The sequence below is a fragment of the Aphelocoma coerulescens genome (assembly GCF_041296385.1).
Source record: "Aphelocoma coerulescens isolate FSJ_1873_10779 chromosome W unlocalized genomic scaffold, UR_Acoe_1.0 ChrW_unloc_scaf_1, whole genome shotgun sequence".
NCBI lineage: Eukaryota > Metazoa > Chordata > Aves > Passeriformes > Corvidae > Aphelocoma > Aphelocoma coerulescens.
Window position 1 is genome coordinate 11663673 of NW_027184080.1, and position 22833 is coordinate 11686505.

The window sequence follows — 22833 nt, forward strand, 5'->3', positions numbered from 1 at the left end:
TCCCAGGTTTCTCTCAGCAGGGCAAGGGTTTTTATTATTTAGCATTATTATCCTTTTCCTGTGTGTTTGTTAAATAAATAGTTTTTGTCTCTTTCACTTTCCTTCGAGGAAAATTTATTTTTCCCAAACCTGGTGGGGGAGGGGTGGTTGTGCCTTCTCTCAGAGGATATATTTCTAAATTTGACCAAACCGGCACACATGTGTTAACTTTAAGATGAAGACACCAATGTAGTGTATTTGAAAGGAACACAAGAGGTTTTCTGGCATGTCTATGCAGATACTTGAGTTCAATCAAGTGAATTACTTTGTTGCTGAGTTATTTTGTCACTACATAAAGTAGTAGTCCTGCAAATCAGGAAGTATGTACTATAGTAATATTTAGAGTGGAGAAATGACTGTACAATTTTACATCATCCAAAGAGTAACCACTAGAACTTTATGGTATACAGGCACATGAATGCCTGGGGGTTTTCTTTGCAGTGACAAGAATGAGGCTTGTATTAATAGAGCCATTTTAACTACTCTACTTTTGTGTCCTTCGTGGTAAAGGTTTTGGAGTTGCAGTTCTTCATTACCTACTTAGTGACTTCCAAAGGGAATTGAATTTTACAGAGTTTGCACCATCATATGAAAGGAAGAGGAAACAGATAAGTCATTGTTATATACAGAGAGAGATTCAGCATTAGAAAATTTTAGACTTCTTCAATAATATTGAAAAATATTTAATAGACATTGGTATAGCACTAAAGGTTTACAAATTTGTGAAATATTACTACAAACTGGACTTTTAATATAGGTGAAAACAGTGGACTTATTTTCAGTTGCCACTAACTATTCAAAATCTTGTCAATCTGATAATTACAAACAATTGTGCTTAAGTCATTAAAATGGTCTGAAAAAATAGTTAAGCCAAAACCATAAAAAAATAAATGTAGGAACTTCCTATAGTTGTCCTTAAACTTTGTGACAAATAAATATAGACTAGGGGGAAATCTAGGTTGTCTAGTAATCAAGAGTCATGAATTATTCTGACTAAGAAAAATAAAAGTTAATATTTGGAATGGTTTCTTGCTAAACATTTAACTGATAGGGTGAATAATTCAAATTTATATTTTCTAGATTTTAGTGTGTTTTGAGGAATGTTTCCAAGCTTAGTTTAAGACTCAGGAATCTAAATTAAAAGCTGCCTTTTCCAAAACAGTTTTGATAAGACTTCTCTAATAAAATGGTGCATTTATAGTATCGTACCTCACCAATTCAGTTTGTCAGCTTTTTACTAATTCAAAGGTCATCAAAAGGTTTAAAATACTATAGACTTTTGTTAGGTGCATATTACACAGATGCATGTGCTGGTTACAAAGGTATCATTTTTTACCATAAAAAGCATTGAGTTATAATTTGGGAAATCTATGGTTTTAGGAAACAGTCTACAGTTCTCAAACTATATGCTTAATATTAATACAGTAGTTAGTTGCATATTGCCTGAAACCTCATTTCCTAGTAAGTACAGAAAAAGATCAAAAGCTGAACATTTAACTTCTGAGTTGTTCAACAATGCATGTCTTCAATGTTATGTGATCAAAGATGCTACCAACATTAAAGCATTATGCATTAGTACAATGTAACTGAAATCCCTTATCTAAAACTAACTGGAAAAAAAAAAGAAAAAAAGCAATTACATTTGTCTGATTCATTATAGAGGGGAAGGTGAAGGCAAGGTTTTGAATCAGAGATTTTCATCATAAATGTGCCCATACTTCTCTAATATGAATGTACCTGTAGACAAGCACTCAGAAGGGGATTATCACTTTACATATAAAGCTATTAACAAATCAAAGATAATACCTTACTGATAGAACACAGCCTCAAAAAATATTTAACAGTAAATAATAAACAGCATTTCAAAGGTCTGAAATGAGAATTGACAAAAAAAAAAAGTATCTAGTTTTTATTTCTCTCCAACATCATAGCATATCCTCTTTGTAGACTACACCATTGATACCACCCCATGACTACTTAGACACCCCTTTTACTGATCACTGTGCTAGGATCCCACAACATAAATTGCTAACAGGAAGGAAAAACTCTCTTCCACAGCAGGTCCCAGAACTCCTGCTCTGATATATAGAGCTAGGGCTACTTGTGCTTGTCTCAAGCAGATGCCTCAATAGTTGCATCTGTAGCACAAGCACTGCTACAGGTGAAATATGTAAGACCCTGAATGAGGTTAGATTTTTTTCTTAAGGCATGGTGCAGGGGAGGCATAGTGGCTTAGTTCATTTGAGCAAACATTCTTCTGTTTTCTTGATGAATGAATTAAGGTATATGAAGAATTGAGTTTGAAGAATAAGAATCCTGTCTAAAGGTAATCTGTAGTCTGAAAAAAAAGTATCTTAATTTTAAATGTAATAATTTGACAAGTTTGAATAATACAAAACCCACAAAAATAGCAACATTTCTGAATCATAAAATATTTAATAATGTATATTTTGGGGGAATATATTGTATATAAAATTTCAGGTCACCATATTAAGCAATTTAAACCCTTTCAAGCTAGCACTGTCTTCAATGCTGTATAGATTTATTGCCACTGATACAAGACCTACTAAAAGCATACATTTTAAACTAATACAAAAATGGCTTTTTTAATATGATTTTTTTTTGTACACAACTACTGCCTTTAATATCTGTTAAGTGCAAAACAACACAGATCACTTTACATTACTGCAGAAACAATGCATTCATATTGTTCATTAGTCCTTAATAGTCAGCTTGCATGAAATACAAGAAAAAGCACAGTGAAGCTCACAAAAATAGCATAAAAGTCAACCTGTTCTTGAAAAAAATACACAATAATGGAAGAAAGACAAAAAAAGGACTATGCACACCACAGATTTTTCTGTTCTTTAATCCAGCTGACTTAAGTGCTATTTGGTTTTTGTTGGTTTATTTTGGGTATTTGGGTTTTTGGGTTTTTTGTTGAATCAACCCACATAGACTAGACACGAGTAAAATTAAGAAAGCAGTGGTAGCTGAAACTTTATGAAGTATTTTTCTTCCCCATCTTTTTTTTTTTCCTCTTCCTGAGGTAGTTGCAAAAACAAATCATAATTTAAGCACCAGTTAGGACTTGTCACTTAGACTTAAAGCTTCTGGTTTGGTGGTTTTTTTCCTCCCTTTAAAAATTATTTGTCAGCTCACCAAAACTATCTTTGATGTTAAAGACAGCAGAGATTTAGAGTTCTCACTACATGAAGAAAGATGGCAATGGGGTGGAAGACGATTAGCTGATTCAAAATGTGGCAATAGCTTAACTTCCATCAAGTTGACTGGTTCACTGTTGACTTTTAGATGTTTATTCTCCTTTACTGTTTATAAAATCAATGGGAGAAATATAAAATTATTTGAAAACATCATCGTCCTTTACTGTAACCGGGGAAGAATTGGTCAAGTAGTGCCTGTAATATCTTGTTAGGAACCATGGCGTAGCTCTTTCCAAGGTCATAGCGGCAGGCAGGACAGGTAAAAACTTCAGCTCGGAAAGAGCGCTGTAAACAGCTCTGGGGCATACAAAGACAAAGAAGTAAAAGTGTTACAGCTTTTGCTTTTCATCAAAAATTTAGCTAGCAAAAATTAAGTAATTACTAGGAACCAAAGATGCAGTTTCTCACATTTCCAGAAACAGCAAGTTCTTACTGAGTTCTCTTGCTATATTTGTGCCTTTACAACTGAAATAATGTATTTGGTTTGGCTGGGGTGTAGTTAATTTTCTTCATAGCAGCCTGTATTTGTCTGTGTTTTAGATCTTTGACTAAACCAGTGTTGATAATACACCAATGTTTTAGCTATTGCTGAACAGTGATTGCACAGCGTCAAAGCCTTCTCAGTTTCTCATTCTATCTCCCCAGTGAGTAGGCCAGGGATGAGCAAGAGGTTGAGAGGGGACACAACTGGGACAACTGACACCAACTGACCTTATGGATATTCCATACTGTTGTGCTGGAGGATGGTCTTTCCAAAGTAGTCATTGCTTGGAGACTGGCTGGACATTGGTCTGCTTGTGAGAGGTGGTAAGCAAATGCCTTTACATCACTTTTTTTCCCTTTCCTTTTTTTTCCTCTTTACTTATTAAACTGTCTTTATCTCGACCCATGAGTTTTTCTCTCTGTGGAAAGGATTGAGTGAGCAGCTGGTGGGTGTTTATTTGCTGGCTGGAGTCAACTCATCACAAAGGACTTAACTAAATAAATCTTCTTTTGATTAGGAGGCAAAGCCTTGAGTCTATCAGGCATTTAAAGTGTTACTACTGATATACTTCATTTTCCCTAATGTGTTTCAGTGAATCTATCCACAGTTTCTTTCTAGCATTTCTGTTAGAGTACTGTAAGTATTCCACAGTTTCATTTCAAGATGTAGCTGAACATACAGGTGTATAGCATTTTATCTAACAATCCATAGCTATTTCATCTCTATGACAAGACTCAGTGTTTAAGCCTCATGAGTAGAATAAAATAGGTTTCAGACTACAGTATCTAAAATATGATTATGAATGTTGCCTTCTTTTTTTGCTTGTCTTTCCAAACTGCAGACAGTCCAAGCATATAAGTTAAATATGAAAATTTTATGTGGGCCAATCTTTGCCCAAACAACAACACTGTCTGTCAGTCTATACCTTAAAACAGTAATTGTATGTTACTTTATAATTAGTCATTGATAACTTCAGATTCTATGCTTTGAAGTTGTTGCCATTAAACATTGTCCATGTTTTTTTCTATGACTCAGTATATAAACCCCCTCATAATACTTTACCTCTATGTAACAAGCAGCTCTTTGAAGGAGCAGTCTTGTTCTATTCTAATTTCTTAGCTACCTAAAATTAATCTTATTGTACTAGCATCTAGCTCTGGAACAAACCAATTGCAAGCATAGCTCTACTAATTACAAGGGAGTGATAAACTTGATATATCATGTCTATAAGAAATTATACTAAATACATTTCCACTTTTTTTTAGATAAAATGAAGATTGATTATATAGCAGCCACACAACTGGAAGCAAGCACGTTACATTTCTTGCTCTGACTCCTAGGCAATAATTATTGTCTTCCTAAAATATGTGTTGGTTTTGGTGATCAATGTCTCAGGGCCAAGAACACAGTCCAGAGCAATACAGGGATTATTCTTACTTTACAGATGTTGTGGAGACACTCTGTTGTCACTGGCTGGTAAACCAGCTCCTGACAGCAGACACACATAAAAGATTGTTCCAATTTCTTCAGGAAATTCTAGTATAGGACAAAAGAAGAGAAAAATAGAACTATTAGAGGCACATTCACAAATATGCAAACAAAAAGGTGCATTTTTAGTTAAAATTATTTAAGGTTTTTTAAAAGATAATTTGCCTAACTACTGCAATTATTACCTATATTTAAATTATAAATTCACAACCAAATTCACAAGCCTAAACTGAGTAAAAAATTTGGCCTTCATAGCATTTGGTAAATGCAGACATAGATTCATGAGATACTTGTTTAACATCCTTATTATTCCTCCCAAACTCACAGTTAGCATTTTCTAATAATGCTACAAAACTGCTAGGAGTTTTTAAATTCAATATTCAGTGTGATAGGACAGTTGGACATTGCAAAGATTGTTTACACTGAAACTTTTCTATTGTGATCATCATGTCTCAGTCCAAGTTACAAATTTCCTTCCAAAGCCTACCACAATTGCTCCTGTATTAAGGGACATTTACATAAAGACATTCCCACACCCTCTGCTATTACCTCTACCTGTCTTCTGCTCATTCCCTATATTGTTGATGTTCACAGCATCTTGTTCATTCTTATTTCCTCAGAAGCGAACCTCTATTGTGCTCAGTGCAAGGTATACATTTAATAAATTATGTTTATTACATTAAAAAACTTTTGTAAGGCTCATCTTATATCCTTCACATCTATGAGAAGCAGTGTGGCTAACAAAGTATTTAGAAAGCAAGTCCATGAACAAATAATTTCCCCGCTTTTCATAGAATCATAGAATGGCTTGGGTTGGAAGGCACCTTAAAGATCACCTTGTTCCAACCCCCCTATGTGGGGTATGCCCAGCCCCTGCCCTGGAGGGAGGCCTGCTGATAAGGAGATTGCATAACCTCCCAGCAAGATCCCCTTGGAAAAGGCAGCACTTCTCGGTGAGGGTGAGAGAAAACAAGAACCGTGATCCTCTGGGAGACCCTATGTAGATTCTTTGTAACCCATTGGCTTCTACCCTCTCCCACCCACCCTTGTATCCCTATAAGATCTACCCTTCTCCCCCTTTGAGTGCAGCGAGCTCGTCCCTAGCCTCCCCTTCACAGGGTGCGGACTAATAAAGCTGCCTCATGCAGAACTGCTAAACGAGCCTCTTGTCTCTCTCCTCCTGGTCTAGCCTGGGGTTTTCCTCGCAGAACTAGAGCTGAAATCACTCTTGCTGAAATCACTAGAGAGCTGACAGCCTGCTGAGACAGGCACCCCCTGTGGAGGCACCCCGGCGGCTGAGGGACCGCCATAGACCTCTGGAAGACTGTCCCTTGCGGGACACTCTCTCTGGGTCAGTCACAGCTTCCTGGGTCTGAGCCACAGACCCCAACCCGTCTGCAATACCCCTACTATGGACAGAGATACCACCCACTAGATCAGGTTGCTCAGAGCCCCATCCAACCTGAACCTTGAACACTTCCAGGGATGGGGCAGCCACAGCTTCTGTGGGTAACCTGTTCCAGTGTCTCACCACCCTCACAGTAAAAAATTTCTTCCCAACATCAAATCTAAATCTACCCTCTTTCAGTTTGAAGCCATTTCCCCTTGTCCTATCACTACATGCTCTTGTAAATAGTTTATCTCTATTTTTTTTTTGTAGGCTTCCTTCAGGTACTGCAAGGCCACAATTAGGTCACCCTAAAACCTTATCTCTCTCCAGGCTGAACAAATCCAATTCACTCAGCCTTTCCTCATAGGAGAGGTGCTCCATCCATCTAATCATCTTGGTGGCCTCCTCTGGACTCACTCCAACAGGTTGATGTCCTTCCTGTGCTAGGGACCCCAGAGCTGGATGCAGTATTCCAGGTGGGGTCTTACCAGAGCAGAGCAGAGCAGAGGGGCAGAATCACCTCCCTTGCCCTACTGGCCATGATTCTTCTGATGAAGCCCAGGATGCGATGGGCGTTCTGTGCTGAAAGTACACATGGCCAGCTCACATCCAGCCTCTCCTCCACCAGCACCCCCAAGTCCTTCTCAGCAGGGCTGCTCTTGATCTGTTCATTCCCCAGCCTGTATCGATACTGGGGGTTATCTTGATATCTATTTTCCACAAGTCAGAGAACTAAGATTTTGAAGGTTATTTGGTTGTACATTATTATCAGTAAAAACAAAACAGAGAGCCCATCAAGCCTGATTCTTGGCACAATTCAGAGAATTTGGAAGCTAATAAATGTATTTAGTGATCATCGGTATAATTTTGCACATCAGTGATGGGAAAGTGATTGCTGCTGCTTTGCAAAGGGAAAGAAAAGTACCTTTTTCACTAAGAAATTCACCTCTGCACCTGCTGGAGGTATTTAATTGGTTTCTTGAGTCCTCACTGAAATAATCTGCAATAGGTAAAAGAACCTTACTGGTTTTCAGTCTTCTCAGAGCAACTCTGAAGAATGTGGGATAATTTTTGTGACACAGATTTTACACATACAAGCATACTCATTCCAGTATACAGGTATAAAAAGCAGATCTAAAGTTGCTCAAAAGACCAAAGTCTAAAGTACTTTTCAGTACTTTAAATAGTATTAGATTCATCTCAACTGAAAATTTATAATTAAAGTTGAATGGTTGTTTCAAGCATTAAGATCACACAGAATCACAGAATTAACTAGGTTGGAAAAGACCTTTGAGATCAAGTCCAACCTATGACCTAACACCTCCTCATCAACTAAACCACGGCACTGAGTGCCACATCCAGTCTTTTTTTAAACACGTCCAGGGGTGGTGACTCCACCACCTCCCTGGGCAGACAATTCCAGTGCCCAATCACTCTTTCACTAAAGAATTTTTTCCTGATGTCTAACCTAAACTTCCCCTGGCGCAGCTTAAGACTGTGTCCTCTTGATCTGTCAGTGGTTGCCTGGGAGAAGAGACTGACCCCCACCTGACTACAAGTTCCTTTCAGGTAGTTGTAGAGAGTGATAAGGTCTCCCCTGAGCCTCCTTTTTTCCAGGCTAAACAACCCCAGCTCCCTCAGCCATTCTTCATAGGGCTTGCGTTCCAGGCCCTTCACCAGCCTCGTTGCCCTCCTCTGGATGTGTTCAAGCATCTCAATGTCCTTCCTAAATTAAGGGGCCCAGAACTAGAAGATTTATTTTTTCATTGCAGCTATCTAATGGTAGTTGTGTGATTCCCATTGGAATTTCTATATGGCTTTCACCACAGGCAATCAAAATCATGGGCAGGAAGCTATAGGAAAATAGCTTTCTAGTAACTGGATTTCTCTTAAGATAGTGTTTTCTTCTGCTTTAGAAACACACATCTACTGTATTTTGTCGCATAAGTAAGTTGAAAGTCTGATTATTTGCAAACTCACCAGACAACTCACTGATAAACAACTTATAACTTTACAGTATCAGCTCCTGTACAAGTACAGTAGTATTATAGCAATACTAGTACTGTAAGTGGAAGAACAAGGAGTTACCAGATGTTTTTTTCTGTCAAAGAAGCAAAGTAAATAGCCCCTTGAAATATGCAAATTAAGTGATTTATTACATTCATTTTTAGGCATCCATTCTTCATCTAATGTTTTGTTCTTTCACTGACTTGATAGTGACCTTTACCATTCTGATACCTTGATTTATTTTTCTTCTGCAAAACAGCTAAAATAACTATGAATTGGAACATCAATAAAGCTAATTAATGTTCAAAGACATAATATTTTGTAGGATATTCCATCAGAGACTAATTAAAAAAGATCTACAGGTGTCTTCAAACTTGAACTATCCTTGCTATTTTCTTGACAACTGGGAAGTATTTCCTCTTTTTTACTTAAGGTTCTTTCTATAGTGAGTGAAATAATCTGCTAAACTTGAGTTAAAATATTTTCATTTGGTATCTAAGTCTCAATATAACAGTATTTCTTCTGTATCCTGAAGTGAATGAAATTACATGCCCCATCAGCTGTTTCTAAACAGATAGTATGTATTCAGCAATTTTAAGCAACCTAGATTTTAACAAAGCCTCATTTCTCCTAATTCTATATAAAGAAAGGTTTAAAATGAGTAATTTAAACATATTGCAAGCATACTGGTCCTTCCTTAAGAGAAGCAAGTACTTCATCCCACAATTTCTGGTTCATACAGTCTTCTTTAATCAGCCACTGCTGTTGCTTGGTCAGTTGGAAAGCTTCTCCTTTCTCTTCATCTCCCATTCTCATGGCTTTGGATGTATTTTTAGTCTCCTCTATACCTGTCGAAAATTATGACAAGATACAGTAACAGTGGTGGTTTGAACTATTAAAAAGGGAAGACAAAATTATTTCTAGAAAGCTAAAACATGAATCACATCTATGTAATGATGCAATAAATCTCCGATTCAAATTGGCCAGATTTATTTTGAACTATAGATCATAATTACATAGAAGATTGTTCATATTTCTGTGAAGTTTAAGGAAAAGAAATCTTATACGTATGGAAGAACACCGTAAGATCCCCAGCTTCCCACTTTTATACTGAGCGTTTAACACACATTTGGATTCCAAATGACTTCCAACTTTCTTGTAGTTTTCATACTATTGGCTTATGTATAACTTGACAGAGCTCTAACTCTAAGAGGTAAAATGAAATACCATCATCAATTGTCCTTTTATGGTTTCCATTATCCTGGCTGGTTGTCTCCTGTTTCCCACTTTGCTTCTTAACCTTATCCTTTTTCTCTTTACTAGCCATGGCTTCCAAATAACCTTCTGGATACTAAAAAAACATTAAAAACAGATTTAAAACAAAATCCAATGGCATCTGGAAATTCCTAAATACTGACAAGTTTATTTTCTAAAAGAATCGAAACCCCTGTGACTACATATTGAAATAATATAAAAATATTTTTAAAACCCTATATAAACAGGAAAGCTTTTTAATTAATATGTTTTTAGAAAGATGTAGTTAAGTTAAAGGATCTTATCTAGAATAGATTTTATTAAAAGACACCTTACATCCATAGCTACAGCTCTAACTACACAAATCAGAAAGCTAAAGAGGATGTCATGTAGCAAAACAACCCATCCAAAGGAAATTATTGGCTTGCTGAGGAAAAAAATTACTACTTTCATTCTTCTCATCTGCCACAAATTTTGCAGTGCCTAAGTTCCTGCCTGAAATATGTTATCTGTAATAGTTCCTCAATAATAGGTTACAATTAGAGAAAAATACATAAAAACACATATTTTTTTAAATTCTAAGAAGAGACTCAACTACTGCAAGAGTTACTTTTATAAATCTTATCCCATGTAAGGATCACAAAATTGTATTCAGTTATTTTCTGATCCATATATACAGAATAATTTCCTGTTAATGCATAAAGCTTAATCAACAATTCTTTCTGCTTTGCAAATATCATAGTTTTTCAAATTAGAAATATTGCTAAAATATAAAAATATTTTTGTATTAGATCCTGCCTCGTTGTAGTATATGAAAAATAGCCCTAAAATTTTATTCACAGTCCTAGTTTTAAAATTTGAGATTCCATTTACTTGAACAGAATATCACAGCAACTTGGTGAACACTGATTCTGACCTGTACACTCAGACCCAGTTTCTTTGACCGTTCGATCCCTTCTGAAGTCCAAGGTGCGGGTTCAATATCATCTCTCCTCAGAAGATAGCGCCAAACTAAGAACCCACATTTCCCAATTTCTGGCCAATATTTTACCACCTAAGGATAAATAACAACATGCTTATATTTTTGCTATCACAGTAGATCATAGAATCATAGAATTATTTTGGTAGGAAGGGACCTTAAAGATCATCTAGTTACAACCCCCCTGCTATGGGCAAGGATGTCACCCACTTGGTCAGGTTACTCAGGGCCCCATCCAACCTGGCCTTGAACATTTCTGGGGATGGGGCATCCACAACTTCTCTGGGCAACCTGTTCCAGTGCTTCACCACTGTTCTGGTTTTGCACAGCCTGGTTTTTGGTAGCAGGGGGGGCCACAGAGGTGGCTTCTGTGAGAAGCTGCTAGAAGCTTCCACCATGTCCGGCAGAGCCAATCCTTGATGGCTCTGAAGATGGACATGCCGCTGGCCAAGCCTGGGCCAATGAGACAGGTTGGTAATGCCTCTGTCATAACATATTTAAGAAGAAAATCAAAACAAAGTGGGCATGCACAGGTTTTTTTCTACCCAGAGGAGGAGGTGAGAACATGTGAGGGAAAATGACATGGAGACACCAAGGTCAGTGGAGAATGAGGGGGAGAAGGTGCTCCAGGGGCCAAAGCTGAGATTCCTCTGCAGCCTGTGGTGATGACCATGATGAAGCAGGTTGTCCCCCTGCAGCTCATGGAGGTCCATGGGGGATGCAGAGATCCACCCGCAGCCTGTGGGGGACGTGCTCACGCCAGGAAAGGTGCTCATGCCGGAGCAGGTGGATGCCTGAAGGAGGCTGTGATCCAGTGGAAGACCCGGGGGAGAGAGGGGACCCCTGCTTCCAAGCTGGAGCAGCCTGTCCTTAGTGGACTGCACCCCGTGGAAGAGCAACCCACGCCACAGCAGTTTTGGGAGGAATGTTTGCCCGTGGGAGGGACTTACACTGCAGCAGTTTTGGGAGGACTGCTGCTCGTGAGATTTGGAGCCACGCTAGAGAAGTTCACAGACAACTGTCTCCCGTGGGAGGGACCCCACGGTGCAGCAGGGGAAGGACTCCTCTCCCTGAGCAGCAGAAGAAAACCTTAGGTGACAAACTGACCAAACTCCATACCCTGTCTCCCTGCGCTGTTGGTGGGAAGGAGGGAGGGGTTGGGGAAAAAAAGGTGTTTTTTAAGGGCTTTGTTTACTTCTCATTATCCTCCTCTGACTCTGTAATAAATTCACTTTGTAGCTCTAAGCTGAGCTTGTTTTGCCCTTGAAGTGTTTTCTCCCAGTCCTTATCTCAACCCATGAACCCTTAGTTAATTTTTCTCTCCTCTGCCCAGCTGTGGCAGGGGAGGGTGAGCGAGCGGCTTTTGTGGGTGCCTGGCATTTGGCCAATGTCAAACCATGACAACCACCCTCTGAGTAAAGAAATTTTTCCTAACATCTAATCTAAACCTGCCCCTTTTTCAGTTTAAAACCATTGCCTCTTGTCCTGTCACTATCTGCCCATATAAAAAGTCCCTCTCCCTTGTTTTTATAAGCTCCCTTAAGTTACTAAAAGGTTGCAATGAGGTCTTCCTGAAGCCTTTTCTTGTCCAGGCTGAACAACCCCAGTTCTCTGAGCCTGTCTTCATAGGATAGGTGTTCCAGCCCTCTGATCATCTTTGTGGCCTCCTTTGGACCTGCTCTAACAGGTCCACATATTTCTTTTGCTGGGGGCCCCAGAGCTGGACACTACTCAAGGTGAGGTCTCACAAGGGCACAGTAGAGGGGGAGAATCACCTCCTTTGACCTGCTGGCCACAACTCTTTTGATGCAGCCCAGGATGTGGTTGACTTCCTGGGCTGCGAGCTCACACTGCTAGCTCATGTCCAGCTTTTTATCCATGAGAACCCTCAAGTCCTTCTTATCAGGGCTGCTTTCCATGACTTCTTCTCCCAGTCTGTACTCATGTCTGGGATTGCCCTGACCCAGGTGCAGCACCTTGCCCTTGGACTTGACCTTCATGAGGTTCTTGTGGGCCCGCTTCTCAAACTTGTCCAGGTCCCCCTGGATGGCATTCCTTCCCTCTGTTGTGTCAACTGCACCGCTCAGCTTTGTGTCATCTGCAAGCTTGCTGAGGGTGCACTCAATCTCACTGTCTGTGTCATTGGGAAAGATATTAAAGAGCACCAGTCCCAAGACAGAGCCCTGAGGGGCACCACTCATCACCAGCCTCCAGCTGGACATAGAGCCATTGACCACAACTCTCTGGCTGCATCCATCCAGCCAATTCCTTATCCAATGAATAGTCCATACATCAATTTCATGTCTTCAATTTGGAGATAAAGATGTCATGTGGGACTGTATTGAAGGCCTTACAGAAGTCTAGATAGATGACATTTGTTGGTCTTCCCTTGTCGACTCTTACTATCACTCCATCATAGAAGGCCACCAGATTAGTCAGGCACAATTTGCCCTTAACAAAGCTGTGCTAGCTGTCTCAGATCACCTCCTTGTCTTTTATGTGCCTTAGCATAGCTTCTAGGAGGATCTGCTCCATGATCTTCCTAGGAACAGAGGTAAGGCTCAGCAATCTGTTGTTCCTCAGGTCTTCCTTTCTCCCCTTTTTAAAAGTGGGAACAATGTTTCCCTTTTTCACATCACCAGGGACTTCACCTGACCACCATGACTTTTCAAATATGATGGACAGTGGCTTGGCAACTACGTCAGCCAGTTCCCTCAGGACCCTGGGATGCATCTCAACAGGCCCTGAGCCAAAGTTGACCTCTAGATGAACCTTCCAACCAAATGTTATATGTATCCGCTTGTTGGCATTTGGTTAGAGGATCAGGGACATGGATCATTGATAGAATTATGGGATCAATAAAAGAACTGTAGCAAGAGCCTGCAAGCAAAAGGCCTGTGTAAGAAAGACTCTCCATGAGAAAATTCTTGTGTGAGAAAAGGCCTGGGAAACAAAGAGGGAGTTTTGAAATGATGCAGCTGTACTAACCAGGAGAGAAGGAAGGTGAACTCTGAATTCTCTTAATCATAACATAACTGTAGAAGCTTGCCAATGTAAGTCCAATTAGGTAGAAGTAGAAATGCACTTTGATAAGTTTTAAGCCACTTAAGAGTTAACAAGCTGGTATACTATATAAGTGCCTCTGGATTGCTAGTAAACGGAGCTTGCTTTTATCAACCACATTGGCTTGGACTGCAATTTTCTCCCCCCGCCGGAGCCACCGGGCTTTTTTACTTTCCAACATTTGGCGCCCGAACTCAGAACTCAGAACTCGGAACTCGAACTCGGACTGGCACTTCGTTCCTCTCGACCCGGCAGGAGCCTACTGCGGTGCCGGAGCAGCGCCGGTGGGCGTAAGGATCGGTGGCTCGCCTGATCCCAGCCTGGACTGACCTGACATCAGGGGTCCGCCGTTTGGCTGACAAGGGCTAAACCTGAAGGCTGCACAACCCTGACAGCAGGGGCAGCACGGTAAGACGCGGTTTTGCGGGTAGACGCAGTTTGCGGTTGAGACGCAGTGTGTTTGCGGTTGGACGCAGTTATTGCGGTGAGACGCAGTTATGGAAACAGAGGTGGCCCTTGGTTTACGCTTTTTAGAAAAGCGGGGACTTAAAGAAGTACACCTTTATAAGGAACTAGCTGATCCAAGATCATTTAAAAAGAAAGCTAAAGAAGCAAAAGCTCTCAAATTCACCTGGAGAGCAGTAACTAGCACTCTCGCAGAGATAAAAATAGAAAAGACTGTGGCCGCAGCCACCATAGAGACTTTAGAGAGTGGCAGCACTGGCTGTAGCAGCTCCAGGAAAGAAACAGATGGGAGTCTTATGGGGCGGCGGGCAGAGACCGGAGCAGAGCCCGGAGTGGCACGGTCCTTCGGGCTGGCCGTAAGAAAATCGGTTGAAAACACAGCAGCACCCATCTGCTCACTGCAGGAGCTGCTAAACTCGGCAGAGCCAGATGTTACCCCTCCGACGGCCGAGGGAGAAGTGACCATAAACGCGGAAGCACAGACACCCGACCCAGGGGGCAGGGCGCAGGCGGGCCAAGGAGACACAGGCAGTCCTGCTGCCCGGCCAAAAGCGGCAGAGCAACGGAGAGGTCCTAAAACCCGGCCAAAAGCGGCAGAGAGTAACACCCCCCTGCCAAACAGCGGGACGTCCGGCAGCAGCGCAACTTCTGTGGTTTTGTCACCTGCAAAGCCAAAGCCAGCCGGGGGTCAGCCCCGGGACGGGGAGAAACACCAAGAAATGATAGAAAAAGTAATAAAAAAGCTTGCTGACTTATCTACACAAAGCATTTTGCAGTCTATCTTTACAGCAAGTGTCCTGTGTCCAAACGATTACATCAGGATCGTACAGTTGTTATTAACCTCTTCACAGTTCCTGCTCTGGGAATGAACGTGGACTGCAATGCTGCAGAATGTCCTGCAACAACAGGGACAAGTCATTGCTGCATCACTGACCAGAGCTGTGCCCAGCAAAGTGGTGCCATGCTACAGACCCCGAAACGAGAAGGCACAGTCAGCATCAGCTCCTGAAGAAAGTGACACCACTGCTTCAACAGCTGGGACTCTGAGACCTGTCCCAAGGAGCCTTAGGAGAGGCTGCAGACGTGGCTGAGTGAAGGGGCTGAGGACTTGCCAGATCCACCATTCTCCATAGCAGGAGAAATAGTGAGACTCTGGGGCAAATGTGACAGCTGCCCTAGGTGGTTGCTAGTGACTTGTGGTGGGTGTCAGGGAGCTCTTTCCAAAGATAAAACTAAAAAGGAGAAATGCATAAATTTTTGGGTACAACACCAAACACAGAAGTAAAGTAAAAAATTGTTTTTTAACTGTCTTTCAAGACATTAGCAGGCATTTTCAATCAGCTGTCTGCCCATTTAGATCAAGTGAAAGCAGTCAATTTAGTTAGTATTTATGTTTTTACCTGGTACTTTAGCAGCCAGGGCTCACGCTATTTTGCATAAACTTGCTTGCTGGGAGAGGGTTAAGTTTAATATAACCTTGCAAATGCTTAATGGGTTAAGTGTGAATGTTATTAGTGTTAGACATATAATATTACAAGATTAAGCAGCCATTGATCTACTATTAGCTCACAGCCACGGCTGTGAAAAGTTCTAAGATGTGCTGTATGAATCTTTTTGACCACTCTGTCCTAATTCACAAGCAGATAAGTAAGTTACATCAATTAACCACACAATTACAGAAAGAAGATGGTTTCAGCTTAGAAAGATGGTTAAAGTTACTACGTTAAAATCATGGCTAGTTTTATTTGTGTAGCATTTGATTACTGTAGGACTAGTAATATTATTAATAATAGTGTGTTCACCTTGCCTTCCAATGCTTGCAAAAGATAATATACAAAGTCACTACATCTGTGACCCATCAAGTATTGCTTGTACAAAAAGAAAAAAGGGGAATTTGTTGGCATTTGGTTAGAGGATCAGGGACATGGATCATTGATAGAATTATGGGATCAATAAAAGAACTGTAGCAAGAGCCTGCAAGCAAAAGGCCTGTGTAAGAAAGACTCTCCATGAGAAAATTCTTGTGTGAGAAAAGGCCTGGGAAACAAAGAGGAAGTTTTGAAACAATGCAGCTGTACTGATAAGATGTACTGACCAGGAGAGAAGGGAGGTGAGCTCTGAATTCTTTTAATCATAACATAACTGTAGAAGCTTGCCAATGTAAGTCCAATTAGGTAGAAGTAGAAATGCACTTTGATAAGTTTTAAGCCACTTAAGAGTTAACAAGCTGGTATACTATATAAGTGCCTCTGGATTGCTAGTAAACGGAGCTTGCTTTTATCAACCCCACTGGCTTGGACTGCAATTTTCTCCCCCCGCCGGAGCCGCCGGGCTTTTTTACTTTCCAACATCCGCTCATTATTGAAGTATTATTAGCAATATGATAAATGTATTGCTGTTTTGGCTAAACATGTATTTACCTTTCTGTATATAGAAACTGGACTAGGCCACATCTTGACTTGTTTGGAGGTGTAGGATCAAAGACAACTCCCTTGGTTCCCCCTTGAGCCCTGGTCAGGCTTTGGGAGAAACCCAATAGGAGAATGAAACCAGATGTTCCTGCACTAGAAGTAATGGTAGCTTGTTTATTCAACAATATAAAAGCTGGGCTTCTCTCACAGCAAAGTTAGGAAGCTTCATTGCCTGCAAAGATAGACACGCCACAAGATTTCCCAGTTACTGAGCGTGGCTCTCCAGTCCTTCGCTGTGACAGCTTTCCCCATCTGATGTTTGTGGATCTAGATGAAGGGGTAAAGTATTAGGGTAACTGGTGATGTATCTTTCTTAATCGCTATAGGCAATCTTTTGTAGTAATGATTATGTGCATTGCTTATCTTATCCTTTTGTAATTCTTTGCTAATGATTATGTGCATTGCTTAGTGTCTTGGATTAACAATGAAAGGTGTAACCAAAAGTATGTATTCTATTACCATCTACGTAAACTGTTAAAATAGGTGGAGCGGCGTTCTTTATCTTCTCCATGGCTCAGCCCTGGTAACTCCCTCTGGGGAAGCAGCAGCCACCCTGGGAGGGCCATCTCCACTAATGAGCCATCAAGGTCTCAGAGAATGAATCATAGAATTACATCATCCCATAGTGAGATGCCCCGCCCTGGGGGGAGGAACCAAACATTCCTACCTGGATATAATCTGAGGCCTGGAACACCACAAGAGCACTACCACTGGATTCCCAGAGGACAAAAGCCTGATAACCACCACTGGACCTCCAGAGAAGGACCAGACCTTGCTACACACCACTTCGACAAAACCACATCCATCACTCCAACGGGACTGTAGCCACCATTTAATTGGGCTGTTACCACCACCCTGACCAACAGGGTGTCAGGTTGTATTCAGACTTTGTCAGTTTAAGCTGGTGTTTCTGTACTATTGCCTTTATTCTAATTTTCCTATTAAATTGTAGTTCTGGCTTAGAATCTCTCACAAAATATTTGTGTGGAGTTAATCCCTCCCCTGGTTTGCTTTCGAACTAACACACTTGCCTTATCCTTTTGTGATTCCTTGCAGTTTTGCATTATAGTAAATTACACTATTCCTTAAATTGGCATCTGTGTCTTTGGTGCTGACCTTGCCCACCAGCAAAACAGCCCCATAGACTTGTGGCTATTCAGTTTCAAGTGGTCCCGAACCTGCTCTTCACATATAGTGGGAGAGACTTCACTCCCTTCCCCCTCCACAGAGGATCAGGGACTTGAGACAAAGTGGGAAGCCTGATTGACAGTGAAGACTGAGGTGAAGAACTCATTGAGTTCCTCAGTCTTCTCTGTATCAGTGGTCACCAGTTTTCCCTTCTTGCTTATTGGGGGGAGGTACATGTGGGAACAGTACCAAACACCTGGAATTTTAACCAAGATTAGAACAAGAGAATATTGACCCTAGAGGGTCTGCCACTCTGTGTGTTCATTGAGCATGCTGTGGGAAATTACTTCAGTGGAAGACAAATTGTATGTGAGTATGATTTACCGTGTGTACTAGTTTGAAAGCAAACCAGTGAAAGACTCCAAGTCACAACTACAATTTAATAGGAAAATTAAATGCAATAGTACAGAAACACTGACAGAGTCAGGATACAACCTGACACCCTGTTGGTCAAGGTGGTGGTAGCAGTCGGATTACATGCTGGCTGCAATCCTGTTGAAGTGATATATGTGGTTCTGTTGAAGCAGTGATCCTGTAGAAGGGTCTGGTCTTCCTCAAAAGATTCAGTGGTGGTTATGCAGCTCTTCTCCTCTGGGAATCCATTAGGAAAGGGCTGGGTGTGGTGTTTCAAACTTCAGATTATATCCAGGTAGGAATGCTTGGTTCCTCCCTCTGGGCAGAGCATATCACAATGGGATGATGTAATTTTATGAGTCATGCAGTGAGACTTGATGGCCCATTAACAGAAGATGTCTCTCTGGAGGGAGTTATCAGGGATGTGTCATGGAAGAGATAAAGAACACTGCCCCACCTGGTTTTAACATCTTATGAAGATAGTGACAGAATACATACTTTTGGTTACATCTTACATTGTAACCTAAGGCACCGTGATTGAAAACAATCACATGCATGGAATGCTTGAGACATGTTTTTGTTACAAAATTAGCAGAGATCCTAGGGACCAATCAGAAGGGGGTTATTAATCTGTAACAAAATTAAAATAAAAGGGAACTCACATGGGAAAGAGAGGAGGAGAGAGAAAAAATAACACCAGTGAGCTCAACGCTAGAACACTGTGTGTTTTTTCCCATCGCTGACATGTTGATTTTTTACATTTAGATTTTTCTTTGCATTTGATTTCATCACCAACATTTGGTGAGCCCCGATGTACAAACATATCAAAGACATGATACCAATGACAGGGGACTTTTTGGAGAACCACAATCCAACAGGGCTAAGTTGCCGGCACATCCTATAAAATTAGGACAGTGGTATTCTCTGGACGAAGAACCACTGGATTGTGTAGTCTAATATCATGGGACAGGGGGTTTCCCAGGAGCATCGGCTCTACTTAAAAGTGTTACAACAGATTTTCTGCACTGCAGAACATAAAATCTCTGACAAGCAATTAGAGCAACTTTTATTACTGGTTAAAGAACACTGTAACTGGTTTCCAAATGAGGGGAGCTTTGATGTTAAGGTGTGGGAATGTGTGTGGGAACATTTACAAAGACGTAAAGACTTAGGTTTTTCAATTCCTGGTTCAGTAATAATAATGTGGTGATTTCTCATGAATGCCTTAAAGTCCCTACATGTAACAGAGGCAGGAGATGAGGAAAAGGATACTGATAATGAACCAGATGAGGATGTATTACCATCAGCTCCTGTTACTCCTGAAAAGGAGCCAGCACTGTATCCTCCCTTAAAACAGCCCTTAGAATCCCCTTACGCCCCCTCCAGCATTTAGCGAAGAACCATTTGTACCTTATGTACCCCCCGCTGTCCCCCTGCCATCCCCCCACCCCCCCGCCCATCTTGAAAAAGGATCCATCTCTCCCTGGCAATGCTCCACAATCACAAGTGTTTACGGCACTGGAATGCTGTAAAAGGGAAGCATTATTGGAGGGTGATGTAACATCTTTTGCTTTTCCCGTGCTATATCGACCTCACCAACCCCTGATTCATGAGGGCCTTCTTTATAAAGTTTTTAAAGAATTATGAAAATCAATACAGGAAAATGGGCTTCAGAGCTCATGTACTGTTGGAGTTGTTGAGGTAGTGAGTAACTCCTATTTAATGACCCCCTGGGATTGGTTTAATCTATTAAAGACTGTATTAACACCAGCCCAGTATGGTCTATGGAAACTAGAATATCAAGAGTTAGCTGCTGTACAAGCTATGGAAAATATAATGAATGGGGTGGCTATTGGAATAAATATGTTAACTGGAACAGGGCAATATATCATAGCACAAACACAAACAAAGCAGAACAGACAGTTATTTGCTCAAGCCTCTCAGTTAGCTGTACGTGCCTGGAGAAGGATTCCAGAGGCAGGAAAAAAAGCTGGCTCATTTGCATCAATTAGACAGGGACCACAGGAACCATATGCTTCCTTTATTGATAAATAAAAATAAATCAAAGACTGTGGGAGTGTGTTTGTTTTAGTTCAGTCCAGGTCTGCCCTCTAAGTTCTTTAAGTTTGGTGTACCCCAGTTGGCGCCCCCCCTGTTTTATTTAAATCACCCTATGTGTCAGTTTTGTCTCTTCCCAGGACCCTGTCTGTCACTCTGGCACCCCTCCCAGGCTTCTGGAAAGTTCTAGCCAGGGGCCCAGGTGACTGGTCCTGGGAAAGAAGTCCCTCCCTTCCCCTGTTACAGTTGGTTCCTTTATGTGTCCCTCGTTCTGTTTGCCGCACCCTTCCCTTCCCTGGTTGGTTGTTCTGTACTCCCCCCCATGCCCCCCTCCCCCCCCAATAAAATCCCCTGCACGAGATCGGCAGGTGCGCTGAGTTGGGCACCCCCTGGTGGTTGAGGTCCCCCCGTCCGGAGGGCCAATAAACTTTCTGGATTTAACCTAACTCTGAGCCTGCCCCCTTTCCTCCGCTGTCTGCCTTTATTGCTGCGGTCCCTTGGAAGGACCCACGAACCAGACCTCTGATCCCTCTGATATCAGAAGCTGGCCCCCGCAGCCTGCTGTGTCCCGAGCTGACCGGGCTGAGTGGGAACTGTTCCCAGAGGACACAAAGGCAGCTTGGCGCCCGGGTGTGGGGCCCCGCTTCCATCGGACCCCACGGAAGGGACTGATTGCTTCGGCAAGTGCGTCATCGGGACGTCAAGTTACCCCCGGTGCAGCACGCTCCGTTTTAGTGAGCTGCGCGCCTGAGGGTGAGTACGGTAGCTTCGCCGCGCCTGCGAAGTCGTTCTCGGCGGAGGACCCGGTCGCCTGGAGCTAACCTGGACGCCAGTCAGGTAAGTATTTTTCCCCGGGGGGGGAAAAACTTGCCTCAAAGCCGGTAAAGGCTTTCGGAAGGACCAGTGTCCCCGGCTCTCGAAGAGCCGAACGTAGGCTGCGCAGCCCCGGAACAAGCGCGGTTGGCTTGTCTCCGGTTGGTTTTTGGGAAAACCGGCGTTCCAGGCTTGAAGTTTAGCTCCAGACACTGTGCTGTCGGCTATGGGCGCTAAACTCTCCACAGCACAGAAGGGGGCATTTCTCCAAGTTGCGGGACTCCTTGAGGGTGGGGGGATAAGTTTTTCAAAGGGATGTTTAAAACGGTTTATTCGGTGGCTGTTTCTGCACTTCCCTCAGTGCGCTCAGGATTCGGTTTTGAGCGTTTCCTTTTGGAATGCCGGGGGAGAAAAACTGGCGCGATCTAATTCTGCCAAAGAGAAAGATTTCTCCTTTCTGTATTTGCAGATTAGATCGGCGTTGAATAAAAAAAGGGAGAGGGAAGGACGAACAACCCCGAATTCCCCAGTTGTTACCCCTAACCCGTCTCCCGAACCTGTGTCCCCTCAAACGGGCATCCTGAGGAGAGCAACCTGCGATGCGCAGGGCTGCCACCGTCTCCCTGGCTCTCCTCGGGGTTCCCGGAGCCCCCGCTCGGACTGTCCCGGCCAGACTGCCCGAGGCTTATCCCGTTCCCCGGCTTCCCCAGTTGTTAGACCCCGAGTTCGATTCGGCTATCCAGAGAGTTTAGAAAATGCCCTCCCTGCCCAAGGAGGACAAGATGGCGGGCGCCACGTGGAAGGGACCCCCTCTTGCTTTTCCCCGCGCTTTTCCACCCGAAATCCCTTTCTCCCGAGTCCCAACCCCTTTCGCCCCGACCCCTCCTACTCCCAAGCTGGTTCCACCCCTCTTACCCCTCCTACCTGTCACCAGTGCGCGCCCCCGTGCTCCGCCCCCAGAAATCGCGGCTCCATGCCCGGCTGCCACCCACTTCCTGCTTCCGGTTCCCACGCCTGCCCTTCCGGTTCCCACGGTGTCTGGCCGGAAGGGGGAGGGCCTGAGGACCGGAACCCGGAACTGGATCCCATTCCCTTGGCCGCTCTGGTTTTTTATCAGAGGTCCCGGAGAGGAGGAACAACCCATGTCAGCTGGGAACTCCTCTCCCACCAAACAACAAAGGAACTCTGCAAGGCACAGAAGGAGTTTGGGAGAGAAAGCGAATATTTTCGTGGCCTCTTAAAGGCAAGTCTCTCCGGAGAAGTAATGACGCCCTTTGATCTGCGTCAGCTTTTCTCATGCCTGCTTTCCTCAGCAGAATTTCTGCTCTGGAAGGCAGCATGGGAAAGGGAGCTCCGCAGACTCCTTCCAGCACTCTTGCAAGGTTCTGATACGGCCGTTGATGCCGACAATGAGGCACTTACATTGGACCATCTAAGCGGCGAAGGAGATTGGGCTTTGGCGCCGAAGCAAGCTCAAGGCTTGCCTTTGGAGGTCTTGCAACAGGTCAAGGAAGCGGCCGGTAAGGCATTCCTTGGTCTGAGGCCTGATGTGCCCG

At 42.6% G+C, this 22833-nt stretch overlaps 1 protein-coding gene and 1 long non-coding RNA gene across 3 annotated transcripts in view; one reads left to right on the forward strand and one right to left on the reverse strand.

Moving 5' to 3' along the window:
- Positions 1-2283: 2283 nt before the first annotated feature.
- Positions 2284-5816, forward strand: LOC138102787 (uncharacterized). Its single transcript, XR_011147543.1, has 3 exons — positions 2284-2365; positions 3909-4070; positions 5013-5816. It is a non-coding gene; the product is annotated as an uncharacterized lncRNA (long non-coding RNA).
- The window catches only part of LOC138102785 (E3 ubiquitin-protein ligase UHRF2-like), a 396395-nt gene continuing 376975 nt past the window's right edge, over positions 3414-22833 (reverse strand). For both annotated transcript variants that reach the window (XM_069000537.1, XM_069000536.1), the window contains 5 exons: positions 10803-10940; positions 9860-9983; positions 9320-9480; positions 5185-5283; positions 3414-3560 (listed from right to left, as the gene is read on the reverse strand). In XM_069000537.1, coding sequence (XP_068856638.1) covers positions 3414-3560; positions 5185-5283; positions 9320-9480; positions 9860-9983; positions 10803-10940 — 669 coding nt within the window. The remainder of the gene's footprint in view (positions 3561-5184; positions 5284-9319; positions 9481-9859; positions 9984-10802; positions 10941-22833) is intronic.